Consider the following 16,438-nt stretch of genomic DNA (forward strand, 5'->3'; position numbering starts at 1 on the left):
TAAGCACCCTAGAAAATTTTCCATAACTACCATTAGAAAACATCTTATCTCCCTGATACACCCCGTCAACTAACTTCACGAATACCACCTGGTGGTTCACACTTACACTCGCACACTCATTTGACCATAAACAGAAATATTAATCTCAGTCTTAATATAATGAATCCTGTGATACTCCAATACTGAAACTATATACTGTGCCAAAACAAAAGCATTCACACTGCTAAACTCACAAAATAGTATTTAGTCACTTAGCCATAATACCAACTTACCTCATAATTTGTAATATTTTACATTTAAGAATAAAACTAAGTATGCCCGATATGCCTAGCCATGCTAAGCGTTCTAGTGGTACACTCTGTAATCTCAATTTTACTACATGTTAAACCAAACAATAACCAAATTTCTGTAAACTCAGCATTGTAATCCTTATAGAGAATAAACTTTGAATTGAATTGAATAGGATTCATTATTTTAAGATTGATTGGTATGGTTTGTTTGCAATCGTGTCATTACGATTTCGTGAGTGATGTTGACGGCTTTGAGGGAACTTGAGCTAGAGTTCGTCACGGCAACGCTAGCTGGAGATTCGTCTGTAAAAACTTGCATTTATGGTCACAGTGGTGCCTATGCTAACCTTCCTATGGTGTAGAAATATACCTAGTTGGACGAATATTATTGTGGCTAGCTGGTCCAGTGGCTAACGCGACGGTCTGGAGTTTTGAGACTGACCGCGGGTTCTATCCCACCCGTGGTATGGTTTATGTTTATTAATGGATATTTGTTGATTAAACTTAATTTGAATTAATATACATAACTGAATACGAGGCTTACAGTCGTAGCTACGAAAGTGACAGTATACTGAGTTTTCTTTATACAATATAATTCATCATAAGTCTGCTGATGAGGGTCCCAGTGTGAGGCTGAAATAAACAATGGTCATATTTTTTTAATATTAGATGGTGCTCTTATGTTTCATCTCCTTCAGATGGATTCATTAGTGGCATCTGGGATAATGTAGACCCCGAGTGTGTGTGACTGAGCACAGTAGATGAATTATGGATGGTGTGGAAGGAAGAGTTGAGACAATATTGATAGTGTTGATGAGTGACCAACTTGCCACGTCCACCACCACCAACACTGCTGCTGCTGCTGCTGCTCTCACTCCCTCGCTGCTACTACTACACTCAATGTACTCTATATACTCCTACTATTTATTATCTGAGGTGAGGCTTGCATGTAGCTTTTACAACGACGTTAAGTAGATAACTTGTGGCAAATATGTTGATGGAGATGATAGCAAATTATAGCCCCAGTGGCACTATGTTAACATTGATATTGTTGGGTTATCCTTGGTTATATCTATATAATTCCTCTCTCATTCATGTACGTAAAACGTACGTTATTAATGCAGCTCTTGTAAAAAATTATAGAATCCGCTGTATTCAATCTGCATAAAGCTTATATTTATCTTCTTTTACTTCTTCCCATCACTAGGGTCCTAGACACTTTAAGGGAGCTACACTGCTGTGAGAGGTTCTAGATCCAAGGAACTGAACCTATACTTACCTATCATATATCTAACCTGAATTTGAATGCCACCTATTCCCCGGGCATTGTATGACCCCTGTAATATACCTGTGACTCGTTTCAAGAGTTCTGCTGCAGCTCAATCTGGGACCCCAATGGAAATGTCACTTTGACTTTTTTTTTTGTTATCCCAGGTAATTTAAACACATTACTATGAATGGTAATTTTTGCAGCTGTATTTGTGTACCTGTACCTAAATAAATTTACTTGCTGGGCTTAGCAGGTCCCTTCTGCTTAAAATAAAGAGTTCCTCAAGTGGTATATGATCCCTTCAAGTTTAACTATTCCCCTTGATTAAAATAAATGGAGGCCTGTAAGTTGCTTGTACAAGGGTATGTTAAGTTAAGCAATTATAAATGCTAGAGGTAATATACATGGTACAGTATTATGGAAGGTGAACATAATATTGCTGAATACATAATAAAATATTACAAGGACCCCAGTGGAAATGAGTTACTTTTTTGGGTTATCCTAGGTAATTTACACATGTTACAATGTATGATAATTATAGTCACCTAAATTTGTGTAACTATACTTGTGTATCTGTATCCAAATAAACTTATGTAGATGATAGACACAAAATCTTTGTAATAATTTCAAACTTTGTTCAACATGGAGAACAACTACTTTGCTTAATTTGTCTATTTATTTTTTAACTTAAAAGCAAAGTATCCAAACCCAGGCAAGAGTAATTATTTGTTGTGCAGATTATTATTTTAAGATATATTAACTGCAAGTACTTTTATGAAATGAAGAATGCGTGTAGCACAGTAAAATGTGTGTGACTTCCAACCAGAGACTAGAATCCAGTCCTCAGCATTTTAATAATATACAGTGGAACCTCGGTATACAACCAGCTCCCTACTTGAACAAAGCTCAGCACTTGACCAAACAAATACGACCTACCAGAACTTTGCTGACAACTATTTCGTGTTTCTTCACATTTTTCGTGTTTTTTTGTATTTCTATAAATAAGTCACAATGGGGCCAATGACAATTAGTGATAGCCAACCAAACAGAAAATTGGTTGGGAAGAACTTGTTCAATACTCAAACGGAGTGGCACTCGAAGAGCCTTCTGGAATAAATTAAGGTCGCATACTGAGGTTCCACTGTATTTGTTTCAAAACAAAACAGTGGTCATTGCACACAGTTGAGTTATTTAGCTGTTGTAAATTTTAGTTATAATAATGACTGACTTCTACTGTATCATACAGCTAGGGTATAAAAAATAAGATATTACAAGGACCCTAATGGAAATAAGTCACTTTGACTTTATTTGGGTTATCCTAGGTAATTTACAAATACAGTGGACCCCCGCATAGCGACCTTAATCCGTGCAAGAGGGCTGGCTGTTATGCGAAATGTTCGCTATGTGAATGAATTTTCCCCATAAGAAATAATGGAAATAAAATTAATCCGTGCAAGACACCCAAAAGTATGAAAAAAAATTTTTTTTACCACAAAAAAATGTTAATTTTAGTACACACAAACTGAAAAAGGCATGCACAATTACATGACACTTACTTTTATTGAAGATCTGGTGATGATTGATGGGATGGGAGGAGGGGAGAGAGAGTGTTAGTGTTTAGAAGGGGAATCCCCTTCCATTAAGACTTGAGGAGGCAAGTCCTTTTCTGGGGTTACTTCCCTTCTTCTTTTAATGCCACTAGGACCAGCTTCAGAGTCACTGGACTTCTTTCGCACAACATATCTGTCCATAGTGGCCTGTACCTCTCGTTCCTTTATGATTTGTCTAAAGTGGTTCACAACATTGTCATTGTAACAGTCACCAGCACGGCTTGCAATAGCTGTGTGAGGGTGATTTTCATCAAAAAAGGTTTGCACTTCAAGCCATTTTGCACACATTTCCTTAATCTTTGAAGTAGGCAATTCCTTCAATTTCTCTCTCCCCTCCTTTGAACCAGTTTCCGCAGGTCTGGCCTCTTGCTCTTGAAGTTGATCTATCAGCTCATCAGTGGTTAGTTCTTCATTGTCCTCCTCCACCAACTCTTCCACATCATCCCCACTAACCTCCAACCCCAAGGACTTCCCCAATGCCACAATTGATTCCTCAACTGGTATACTCCTCTCAGGGTTAGCCTCAAACCCTTCAAAATCCCTTTTGTCTACACATTCTGGCCACAGTTTCTTCCAAGCAGAGTTCAAGGTTCTCTTAGTCACTCCCTCCCAAGCCTTACCTATAAGGTTTACACAATTGAGGATATTAAAGTGATCCTTCCAAAACTCTTTTAGAGTCAATCGAGTGTCTGTGGTCACTTCAAAGCACTTTTGAAACAGAGCTTTTGTGTACAGTTTCTTGAAGTTGGAAATGACCTGCTGGTCCATGGGCTGCAGGAGAGGAGTGGTATTAGGAGGCAAAAACTTCACCTTAATGAAGCTCATGTCCCCATAAAGTCGCTCTGCCACGTCTGTAGGATGACCAGGGGCATTGTCTAACACCAGGAGGCACTTAAGTTCTAATTTCTTTTCAGTTAGGTAATCTTTGACATTGGGGGCAAATGCATGGTGTAACCAGTTATAGAAAAAGTCCCTAGTGACCCATGCCTTACTGTTTGATCTCCACAGCACACACAAATTATCCTTGAGGACATTCTTTTGCCTGAACGCTCTGGGAGTTTCAGAGTGATACACTAATAAAGGCTTAACTTTGCAATCACCACTAGCATTGGCACACATCAACAAAGTAAGCCTGTCTTTCATAGGCTTATGTCCTGGGAGTGCCTTTTCCTCCTGAGTAATGTAGGTCCTGCTTGGCATTTTCTTCCAGAACAGGCCTGTTTCATCACAATTAAACACTTGTTCAGGTTTCAGTCCTTCAGTTTCTATGTACTCCTTGAATTCCTGCACATATTTTTCAGCCGCTTTGTGGTCCGAACTGGCAGCCTCACCATGCCTTATCACACTATGGATGCCACTACGCTTCTTAAATCTCTCAAACCAACCTTTGCTGGCCTTAAATTCACTCACATCATCACTAGTTGCAGGCATTTTTTTAATTAAATCCTCATGCAACTTCCTAGCCTTTTCACATATGATCGCTTGAGAGACGCTATCTCCTGCTAGCTGTTTTTCATTTATCCACACCAATAAGAGTCTCTCAACATCTTCCATCACTTGCGATCTTTGTTTCGAAAACACAGTTAAACCTTTGGCAAGAACAGCTTCCTTGATTGCCGTTTTCTTGGCCACAATAGAAGAGATGGTTGATTTGGGTTTCTTGTACAACCTGACCAGGTCGGTGATACGCACTCCACTTTCATACTTATCAATGATCTCTTTCTTCATTTCTATAGGAATTCTAACCCTTATTGCTGTAGGGTTGGAACTAGAAGCTTTCTTGGGGCCCATGGTCACTTATTTTCCAGAAACAGCACCGAAAACACTGTAATAATACGAAATATTCCGATTGTATGCTTGAATGTTACCGCGGAGGCTGGCTGGTAAACAATGCCACCGGCGGAACATATGAGGCTGGCTCAGGCCGCACATTGGACGCGTCTCGGACGAAGGCCGCTGAGCGGGTTTTTGGGCGCTATGCGGGGCAAAATTTTAGCGATCAAAGCGTCCGCTATGCGGATTGTCCGTTATGCAAGGTGTCCGTTATGCGGGGGTCCACTGTATGTATGTTACTAGGTATGATAATTGTACAGTAGACCCTCGCCTAACGATATTAATTCGTTCCTGAGAGCTCATCGTTAGCCGAAATTATCATTAGCCGAATTAATTTTCCCCATAAGAAACAATGGAAATCAAATTAATCCATTCCTGACACCCCAAAACATGAAAAAAAAAAATTTTACCACATGAAATATAAATTTTCCTACACACAAAAAGAAGACCTGCACAATTACGTACTACTGTACTAAATAAAGAATACACGTCATTTACCTTTATTGAAGATCTGCTGATGAGTGATGGGATGGGAGAAAGGGAGATGGTGGATCTTGTTATTGTTTGGAAGGGGAATCCCCTTCCATGAGGACTTGAGGTAGCAAGTCCTTTTCCGGGGTTACTTCCCTTCTTCTTTTAATGTCACTAGGACCAGCTTGAGTCACTGGACCTCTGTCGCACAACAAATCGCGTTCCTTTAAGATTTGCCTAAAATGGACCACAACATTGTCATTGTAACAGTCACCAGCACGGCTTGCAATAGCTGTGTTAGGGTGATTTTCATTCATAAAGGTTTGCAGTTCGACCCACTTTGCACACATTTCTTTAATCTCTCTTTTTCAGTTCCATACTAATTCTTGCCCTTTTTACCACAGGGTTGACACTAGAAGTTTTCTTGGGGCCCATGGTGATTTATTTTGCAGTTTTTTTTTTTTTTTATTATCACACCGGCCGATTCCCACCAAGGCAGGGTGGCCCGAAAAAGAAAAACTTTCACCATCATTCACTCCATCACTGTCTTGCCAGAAGGGTGCTTTACACTACAGTTTTTAAACTGCAACATTAACACCCCTCCTTCAGAGTGCAGGCACTGTACTTCCCATCTCCAGGACTCAAGTCCGGCCTGCCGGTTTCCCTGAATCCCTTCATAAATGTTACTTCGCTCACACTCCAACAGCACGTCAAGTATTAAAAACCATTTGTCTCCATTCACTCCTATCAAACACGCTCACGCATGCCTGCTGGAAGTCCAAGCCCCTCGCACACAAAACCTCCTTTACCCCCTCCCTCCAACCCTTCCTAGGCCGACCCCTACCCCGCCTTCCTTCCACTACAGACTGATACACTCTTGAAGTCATTCTGTTTCGCTCCATTCTCTCTACATGTCCGAACCACCTCAACAACCCTTCCTCAGCCCTCTGGACAACAGTTTTGGTAATCCCGCACCTCCTCCTAACTTCCAAACTACGAATTCTCTGCATTATATTCACACCACACATTGCCCTCAGACATGACATCTCCACTGCCTCCAGCCTTCTCCTCGCTGCAACATTCATCACCCACGCTTCACACCCATACAAGAGCGTTGGTAAAACTATACTCTCATACATTCCCCTCTTTGCCTCCAAGGACAAAGTTCTTTGTCTCCACAGACTCCTTTTGCAGTTACAACCACTAAAAACACTGGGATAAAGTGAAATGTACCGAATGTATGCATAGATGTGACCGCACTGGCTGGCTTGTAAACACTAGTACCCATGGGGCAGCTGAGGCGCGCTCAGGCCACACGTGACGTGTCCCGGATGAATCGCGCTGGGCGAGTTTTTTATCGTTAGGAGGGCCAAAATTTTTACGCTCATACGCTTCATTAGGCGGATTTAACGTTATGCGATGCATTCGTTAGCCGAGGGTCCACTGTACTTGTGTACCTGTGCCTAAATAAATGTTCATACACATACTTGCATCTTTCAGTGCTTTGCCATATCATGTGGAATTTTTACAGATGTGAATACCACTGTATAATATTTTTTTATGTTATGTAATAGGTTATGTTTAGGAAAGGCAAGGTTAGGTTTGGTTTGGTTACATTGAATTTCATTAGGTTAGGTTCAGTTTAGCTGGGTTGGTTTTGACTGGAGCTGTAGCTATTTGAATAGCAACCAATTGCCTAGACAGATGTATTGTCAGTTATCTTGTTCAATTATTTAAAATTTGTTTGTGGTTACTGTATACATTTTAATAGGTTTATGTAACCTATCAGTAACCTAACCTATAAACTGGTCACTACCCAAGTGGCATGCAAATAACTTAAGCAAACTTCATTACCCTTAATGTAATGCTACAAATTACAGTGGAACCCTGAATTTCGAACTGCTTCCAACTTGCCCAGTTATGTAAGTGTATTATTGTAAGTGCTTTTGTAAGTGTACTTTTGGGGGTCTGAAACAGATTAATCTAATTTACATTATTTCTTATGAGAATAAATTCGTTCGGTAACGGCACTCAAACAGCCTTCTGGAATGAAGAAAGTTCAAAATTTGGGGTTCCACTGTACTTAGACCTTTTGAGGAGCAGCAGGATGAAGACTTGTTATTTTATACATACTATATTTTCTTTTCAGAATTGTTTATGAATTTTGAAATTCTCATGTCAAAGCCAACTGAAGAAATGTTAGATAATAGCAATATGGTGCTGGATATGAGGCAAGCGGTATTTAGCCGAACGCCTCTTTCGTATAGAGTTGGAAACTCCACTCTTCATGTTCAAGTAAGTTTTTTTTATATTGTAACTAGTTTGTGTTGTGCATAATTACCAGTTTATTATCAGAGTAGAGCTATGGCTGATGTCTACCATCTACTTCAATTAATTTTTCATACCTTTTTTTTTTTTTAAATTTTCATTGGCTGAAGAACACACTATTAGAATGGCAAGTTTTTTTTTTATACAAAGTCATATTAACACTTTGATGGGCTGCTTCTCTGGAAAGGGTGCCAGTCTTCCTGCTGGATGCTTTCATGACTAGAACACAGCATTTCTTTCGGCATGAAAGGTGGGATGTTTTCTCTTTTGTTTATATTTGCTGACATGGCCATTGACACAATGAGTTACGGATATGGATCGTGGTACGTGAAAAATACTTGGAATAGTTTTACTTGATTTCTGATTATAATGTATGTACCGAGAGTGAATTGGTCATGACAGTAGCTGTTGATGATTATGTAAATTTGATCATGTCAGACTTACATCCAGTGACACAACCCAGATTATAGATGTGGCTTTCAGAATGTGAAAAATACTTTGAATAGGTGTACTTATAGGTTATGAATGTATGTAATGTACTGTGAGTGTGAATTGGTTATGACAGTAGCAAACTGTTAAAAAAGCCCTTGTCTCCACTCACTCCTGTCTAACATGCTCACACATCTGCTGTATTGTTCTTGTCCACTGTTCCTTCTCATGGCTCTTCAGCTTCTGTTAAATCATTATTAACCCTTAAACGGTCCAAACAGATTGACGTTCAAATTCGTATTTCTAAAAAAGTAGATGTAGTTTTTTTTACATATTTTCAAATATAACAAAAAAATGTAGATAAAAGTTTTTTACACGTTTTCAAATGTAAAACAAAAAAGATCTACATTTTTTTACATACTTTCAGATGTTGAAAAAACGTATATATACGTTTGGACCATTTAAGGGTTAATTGTGTATTTCTTTTTTTCCTTAGAGTGTACTGTTTAATATTATTTCTTAAATGTTGCAGAACTTGTGCAGCTTTGCAGTAACTTGTTTATATCTATTTATTACTCTAAATATTTTATTCCAGTTTGTTTTTCTGAAATACTGTCTTAGATCAACATAATTTCCTATTGTATAATCCCATTTATTTTTTCGTTTATTTTTTCCTCTCTTAAGATGTGTTTAGCAACTTTTTTTTTCTTGTAGAATGTGATTTGTTCCAAGTAAGTTTAGATAGTTTATGTTGAGAATTTCTTCCTCTTTAATATTGAATAATAGGTGCAGTGTTGATGGTGTTTTGCCTTCTCTCATTCAAGGACCCAAATGGAAATAAGTCGCTTAATTTTTTGGGGGGGATTATCCTAGGTAATTTTCACTGTATGATAATTGTACTTATGTGTAACCTGTACTTAAATAAACTTACTTATTCAGTTAAGCAAGTTTATTTGGATAATTTAGTGAGTTCTTGTAATGTGCTGATGCATTAAAAATTAGTAATTATATTAAGGAATTTGGCCTTGTAGTCTGGTTATCTAAATGTATGAGAAATCTCTGATTACAAGAATTTTATTATTTCAGGAATACTTTTGCTTAATTTAATAGCTTTCTTTGTAAATTTTTCAGTGCATCATTTATCCCGTGAAATTCTTCCTTCTCTCATGAGTTGTTAAATTGTGGACTGAATCTTAATCTTTGCAACTTATAATTTGACAATCCAGTGACCTGACCCTCGTGGTGTAGCACTACACAAATAATAATAATAAAAAATGAAATATGTATTGATAATAATAGCTAGCATGTAGCTTGTAATACTTTTTAACAATATTGGCAGATCCTTCCTACTTTGTCTCTTCTCCACGTGGAGAATGCTACCTAAAAGATTTTGTGTATGTTTCACCATTATGGTTTCATTTAGATGCAGTATGTCACTTTTGTCTTAATACAGCCTCTCCTTACTTTGTGACGTACTCGCTAACCGACGACTTGGACTGACTTCTGATGATTTCTGTGGAAAAATATCAGCACTTCAGTTACATAGATGGTTTCTACATCTGCAGCAGGACTCAAATATAAACATGCATATGCATCACCCTGCCTCGGTGGGAGACGGCCGACTTGTTGAAAAAAAAAAAAAAAAAAATATGCATCAGTTATTGCAATGGAGTATTAATTAATTTGTAAGTGTGAGAGTTCTTGTAGTGTACCATACATGTAAGTCCTAATGGTAGAATTGCCAACAGAATTTTAAGTAAATGCACACTGATGCAACTAAAATGACATTTTATTGTGGCAGTGTTTTGCTCTCCAGGAGCTTTGTCAAGCCATTACAAACAACACAGGATTACAGAGGGTATATACAGCCTCTCCTCACTTAGCAATGTACTCGTTTACCGACAACTCGGACTTACGATGAGCTCTCTGACCAGTATGCATACCTATATAATATATATTAGAGCTGATTTCCTCTATTCTGTTTATTACAATATACAGTACACTACTGTATAAACATTTAAAAATTTATTAAAAATGTTATAAATGGTGCAAAGGTAACATTAAAACACTATCAAAGATGGTTGACACAAACCCACTACCAGTATAGTATGCTCCTTGCTTAGCGACAAATTCGTTTACTGATGTCTTAGGAACAGAACTCCGTCGTTAAGTGAGGAGAGGCTGTAATAATGTCTTTTAGTTCTAGACTTTGTGTGCATTTTCATTTATATTTAACTGTTATTTCATTGCCACCTCTGTCCATATTTCAGACAAAGTTTGTAACGTTAGTGGCAGTTGTTGGTCTAATTAGTCTCTTGGTGTTGTTTATGATTGTACCAACCTCTCGAATAGGCACAAGCAACCTCACCAATGATCTGTGGGGGCATGGAGAAGAGCATGGTCATGGTCACCATCATCAACAAAACTGGTTTACTTATTACAACAGGTAAGATTCAAGGATCAGACAGCTTTCCCATGAAGTGATTCATTTAGTTGGTCTGTTGTAGTTTCCATAAAGCTATTAGAATATTAAATCCTTTAAGCTGTCACAACAGTTCTTAGAAATTTTTGCAGATTAACTACACTAGAATAACCTGGGCTTTGTGAGGGTACATCTATGAAAGTTTAGTGGTGTCCTGTGCAGTGAAGCCTCAGTATTCATAGGGGTTAGTTACGTTGTGGTGTGGCAGATACCCTCCCTCCATCATGATAGCAAACATTACTTCCTTCTCCTCTCATGCATAGATCATAATAATAAAAGTTTGCAGATAATTCAGAAGTGTTGGATTATTATAGATGGTGGTTGTGAGTGTATTGTGGGGAGGGCTGTGTTAGGGCATTATGTGAAGGGCTGTGTCAGTGTATTGTGGGGAGGGCTGTGAGGAAATTGTGGGGAGGGCTGTGTGAGGGTATTGTGGGGAGGGCTGTGTGAGGGTATTGTGAGGAGGGCTGTGTGAGGGTATTGTGAGGAGGGCTGTGTGAGGGTGGTGCTTGGTGTACTGGAGCATGTGGGTACCTATTGCCTCCTCCTACTCTCCCTACCACCCAACTTCTCAATTATTATACCCATATTTCATTATCACTCACTACCATACAAATATCAGCCCACCACACATACATGAAATTAGCACATATAGAATATTATTGCATTTGATACTAACCAACCACCCATTATCTGGAGATCTGTTGTTCTGCATCAGTCATTATCTAGATTTGTTTTATTTAATTTTATTCTGTATTCTCCATTATCTGGTGGTCTTATTTGATGTAATTTTATTTATTTTTTAACAGTGAAATATACAGTACTCTTATGAGTCCCTTTTTCATTTCCTTCCTCCCCCATTTCCTCTTTCCTCTTCCCTTACCTCTCTCCCTCTCTCACATTCCCTTCCACTCCTTACATTCCCTCTCACTTCGTCTCATGAATCTGAGACGGCACTACAAGTTATAGCTGGTGGTAGTATTGGTGGCACCTATTAGGTAGGTGATGGTTATAGTGTGTGTGTGTGTGTGTGTGTACCTGACAGTGGTTGTGTGTACTGTTATTGTGACAGGTATTGAGCAATGCAGCTGTTGCAGTGGGGAACAGTGTCAGCATTGGGTGTTTATTCACACGATGCAAATTATAGCTGGTGGAAGTATTAACAGCAACTATATGGTGGGCTGTAGTTTGTTGGTTAGTTAATTGGGCTTAAAGCCTATTGACTACCTCAGAGTTATTGAAGTTGCATGTCATCTGTTCATCACCAGTGTCAGGAATGCTCGAGTCCCTTCAATACAGACCATAAAAATAATCTGGCATTTTAGTAAATCCATGTTCCTTTAACCACTAATAGGATTTCAGCCACCAGTACCCAAAATCATGGCCGAGGTAGCTGAAGATCTTAATTAGGAAACAAAGGGCAGAGCACTGAGTCAGGAAATTCTCAACCTGTTACATGGGTGATTTATGAAACTGAATTGTAAAATAGACCTGTCTGCTTGGATGGAGGCAGAGGATCTATTCTGTAGACTCTGGGCAAAGACTTGCCTCTTGTATCAGGGGTGGTCTTGTCAGAAAATTCCTGCATGCAAATACATGCAGACAGACAGCTGATGAAACATCAAGTACAATATTTCATAATCAAGTGCATGCATTAGGAGCTGAATTATCCTTGTGGAGTCAATATCAGAATTTAGAGAACCATCTGGTCAAGTTTTTTTTTTAACACATCAGCCTTTTCCCACCGAGGCAGGGTGACCCAAAACGAAAAAAAGAATTTAATCACCATTCAACACTTTCACTATCATTCACACATAATCACTGTCTTTGCAGAGGTGCTCAGATACGACAGTTTAGATTCACTCCAAACAGCCAATATCTCAAACCCCTCCTTTAACCCTTAAACTGTCCAAACGTAGATCCACGTTCACTTGCGTGGCACTCCGAATATTTTGAAAAATAAAAAATCGTTTATTTTTTTCTTTTAAAATGAAGAGCACATTTTTCTACATGTTATAGGATTAAAAAAAATTTTAGGGTCAGTACTTACCAAGATATAAGACCATGAAGTTGGCTCTGGATACTCGCCTGACGGCAACATTGACTCCTGCTGCTTGCAGAAGTGTTGCCGATATACCTTTTTTTCTCGTTTTTTAATTTATATATTTTTTATGTTCTGATAATTTCAATTTATAATAGTTCTTGTAATTTCATAGCAAATCTTTGTTCTGACACTAATATTAGGTACTGAAATAGTGCTCAAATAGTCACAATCACATTGACAGATGAACATTTACACTGTGTATAATAACTGTATACTTATGTGTGCATGTGAGAGAGACACAGATAGACAGAGATATAGACAGATACAGAGATATAGATAGACAGCCAAAGCCAGCCAGCCAGCCATGCAAGGTAGGTCCATGTCACCCCCCCCAGCTTAGACCAATGACCCACCTAGTCAGGTCACATCCATTGAAGGAAGGAGCACAACATCAGACCTAGTAGCACAAGCTAGTCAGGTCCAACTCACACCCACCCACACTCACTCTTGTATTTAGCTAACCCTCGCTGTACGTATTTGTTATCACTGTTATACACAAACATGTCTGTCTATCTGTCTGGCTGTCTGTCTCTGCTTATCTGTCTGCCTGGAGTATAGTATATCACACTCCTTGCAGAATGGTGTTATGACATCTGTTGACAGCCCAGTGACATTTGATAAATGGGCACTCGGGGGAACCCTGGCTTTATTTATTTTCACTGATACACACAAACATGTTTGTCTATCTGTTTGTCTGTCTATCTATCTGTCTATCTTTGCCTGGAATTTTTGGGTTATCCTAGATAGTTTACACTATGTATAATAACTGTACTTATGTGTGCATGTGAGACAGAGATGTAGATGGAGATATAGACAGATAGAGATATAGACAGAGAGACAGTCAGAGACAGCCAAAGCAAGCCAGCCAGCCTGCCGAATACATAAGAACATAAGAAAGAAGGAACACTGCAGCAGGCCTACTGGCCCATGCAAGGCAGGTCCATGTCACCCCTTCCCCCCCAGCTTAGACCAATGACCCATCTAGTCAGGTCACATCCATTGAGGGAAGGAGCATGACATCAGACCTAGTAGCACAAGCTAGTCAGGTTCGACTCACACCCACCCACACTCACTTGTATATTTATCTAACCTATTTTTATTTTCCTCTTAAAATGGGAGTGTTAATGCGACATGGCGTCAGTGAATCCCTGGTGTTTGCCACACTAATTGCTCTAACTGGTGCTCCCACAAGGTACTAAGTGCTCCCAGATTATTTTAATACTGCACACACCGAGTACACAGACCCATTCTTTCATGTCTAGGCAACTCAAGCCTATTGTGCCAAATTTGAAGGAATGAAAATAAAACACTGATCTGTGTTTGGAGCGCTACGTGTGCAAACGTAGATCTACGTTTGGACAGTTTAAGGGTTAAAGTGCAGGCATTGTACTTCCCACCTCCGAGACTTGAGCACGGCTAACCGGTTTCCCTGAATCTCTTGACAAAATATTACCCTGCTCACACTCCAACAGCTCGTCAGGTTCCAAAAACCACTCGTCTTGATAAAGCCACTGGATGGCGAAACGTCTACAATAAAGATATCCACATATTGCACATGTCTAAACTTTCATATTGTTGGTATTTTATACCTTTCTTGCACAAGTTGGTTACCACCTATAACCATCAGGCTTGGTTGGTTACACAGACGATAAGTGTAAGCCTTTCCAGTGCCCTGGCCAATGGACACCTTCACTCTTTTACTGTTGGGAACCCTGCTCGCAAACTTGCTCTCGGTGTCGAATTTAAAAAAAAAAAAAATTCTTATGAAATGATAGAGAATCTTTTCCAGATGATAATGACACCAAAAGTATGAAATTTGATGGAAAACTTGATCTCGGTGTCGAATTTAAAAAAAAAAAAAAATTCTTATGAAATGATAGAGAATCTTTTCCAGATGATAATGACACCAAAAGTATGAAATTTGATGGAAAACTTATGGAATAATCCTCTCACAAAGTTAGCAGTCTCGGCGATGTTTACGCATCACCGATTTTGTCCACTTTTGAGCCCTATTTTCGGGCTCGTAGCTATTTTGCTAGAACTCAGTTTGTTCTAGCAACTGAATACAAGAAACTGCCCATTTATAGATTTCAGCTACCCAATAAAGTGATCAGAAATTGGAAATTTGGCCAGTTTCATACACAATTCAAGTAAGGCCAGTTTCAAAGTAGGGTCCAGAATTAACAGTACAAACATTCTTAGGACTAAAATAATGTTTTCTCTGTTCATCAGTCATGTCTCCAGGTCTCTCTTACATTACATTTGCTCTCCATTTTGAATTCTTATTTGTACAAAAAATAGAAAATTTACTGTTATGCAGACTACTGCATTATGTAAAAATGGTGTAAATAATATCAGTACATTTGTGAAAGCATATTAGGCCCACCCGTTGACGTGTATTGGACACGTGACATGATTTGTTTACTCTCGAACATTGGCAAAAATCGAACATTTCCACTACTTTGAGCCCAATTTCAAGTTACTTTTAGTCCATAAACCATTCAAAATTATCTCTATTTCTGTAATGTATCTTCCATTCTGTCAAATGAGATCACAAAAATGAGAATACATTGTGTGTTGTGTGTTGTGTGTTGTGTGTTGTGTGTTGTGTGTTGTGTGTAGTGTGTAGTGTGTAGTGTGTAGTGTGTAGTGTGTAGTGTGTAGTGTGTAGTGTGTTGTGTGTTGTGTGTAGTGTGTAGTGTGTAGTGTGTAGTGTGTAGTGTGTAGTGTGTTGTGTGTTGTGTGTTGTGTGTTGTGTGTTGTGTGTAGTGTGTTGTGTGTTGTGTGTAGTGTGTAGTGTGTAGTGTGTAGTGTGTAGTGTGTAGTGTGTTGTGTGTTGTGTGTTGTGTGTTGTGTGTTGTGTGTAGTGTGTTGTGTGTTGTGTGTAGTGTGTAGTGTGTTGTGTGTTGTACAACTATAAATACCATACAAAAATACACTGCAAAGTCGGTGTTTTAAACCAAAAACATGGAGTTTTTTTTCTCTCATGCACTGCATGCTGCAGAATTTTTTTCATACTGCACTCACTAACCACTCGGATCCATTCTCTTATACATAGGCCTACCAGCTTTCTCCCACAAAATCTGAAGCCAGGATTTTGGCGTAATATTACGGGACCAACACTGGCTTGCAAGCCATAATATTACAGGACCGACAGTGAAAGGGTTAATCCTCACGTGGTAGAGGGAAAGTGATTACCATTCATCCCTAGTACTGTGCACTAATAAATTCAAATTAACACACAAACATTGCCCAAATACGTATATAAAAGGCCTGGTGACAAGCTGTGAGGGCAAGACACCAGAGGATTAGGTAATAATACAAGTCAGTTACCAAGGAAGATATCAGCATTGATATGGAGTACAATATCATATTGTCTGGAGAAGGTAGTTGTAATTGTACTTTATATTCCTCCATGACGTCCAGGGAAATGAAATACCTTTGCTTAGGACCCAGACCACCACTGGTGTTAAGGATCCTCACTTTGGGTGTAAGATATAAGGAATTGTTTCACCTAGCTAGAGACAAGTCTGGAGTAGGTGGTAAGACCTAAAGCCAGAGGAACATGGTGTGGATGAATGATCTGGACTTTCTGATCTTGTAAAGAGGCCTAGGTATTTT

At 38.9% G+C, this 16,438-nt stretch overlaps 1 protein-coding gene across 1 annotated transcript in view; it reads left to right on the plus strand.

Annotated features, from left to right (window-relative positions):
- The first annotated feature begins 543 nt into the window (after positions 1-543).
- LOC128684196 (soluble calcium-activated nucleotidase 1) overlaps positions 544-16,438 on the plus strand; it is a 56,860-nt gene continuing 40,965 nt past the window's right edge. The window contains exons 1-4 of the mRNA XM_070094860.1: positions 544-754; positions 989-1,226; positions 7,624-7,769; positions 10,502-10,677. Coding sequence (XP_069950961.1) covers positions 7,632-7,769; positions 10,502-10,677 — 314 coding nt within the window. The 5' untranslated portion in view covers positions 544-754; positions 989-1,226; positions 7,624-7,631. The remainder of the gene's footprint in view (positions 755-988; positions 1,227-7,623; positions 7,770-10,501; positions 10,678-16,438) is intronic.

This window comes from Cherax quadricarinatus, chromosome 4 (genome assembly GCF_038502225.1).
Source record: "Cherax quadricarinatus isolate ZL_2023a chromosome 4, ASM3850222v1, whole genome shotgun sequence".
NCBI lineage: Eukaryota > Metazoa > Arthropoda > Malacostraca > Decapoda > Parastacidae > Cherax > Cherax quadricarinatus.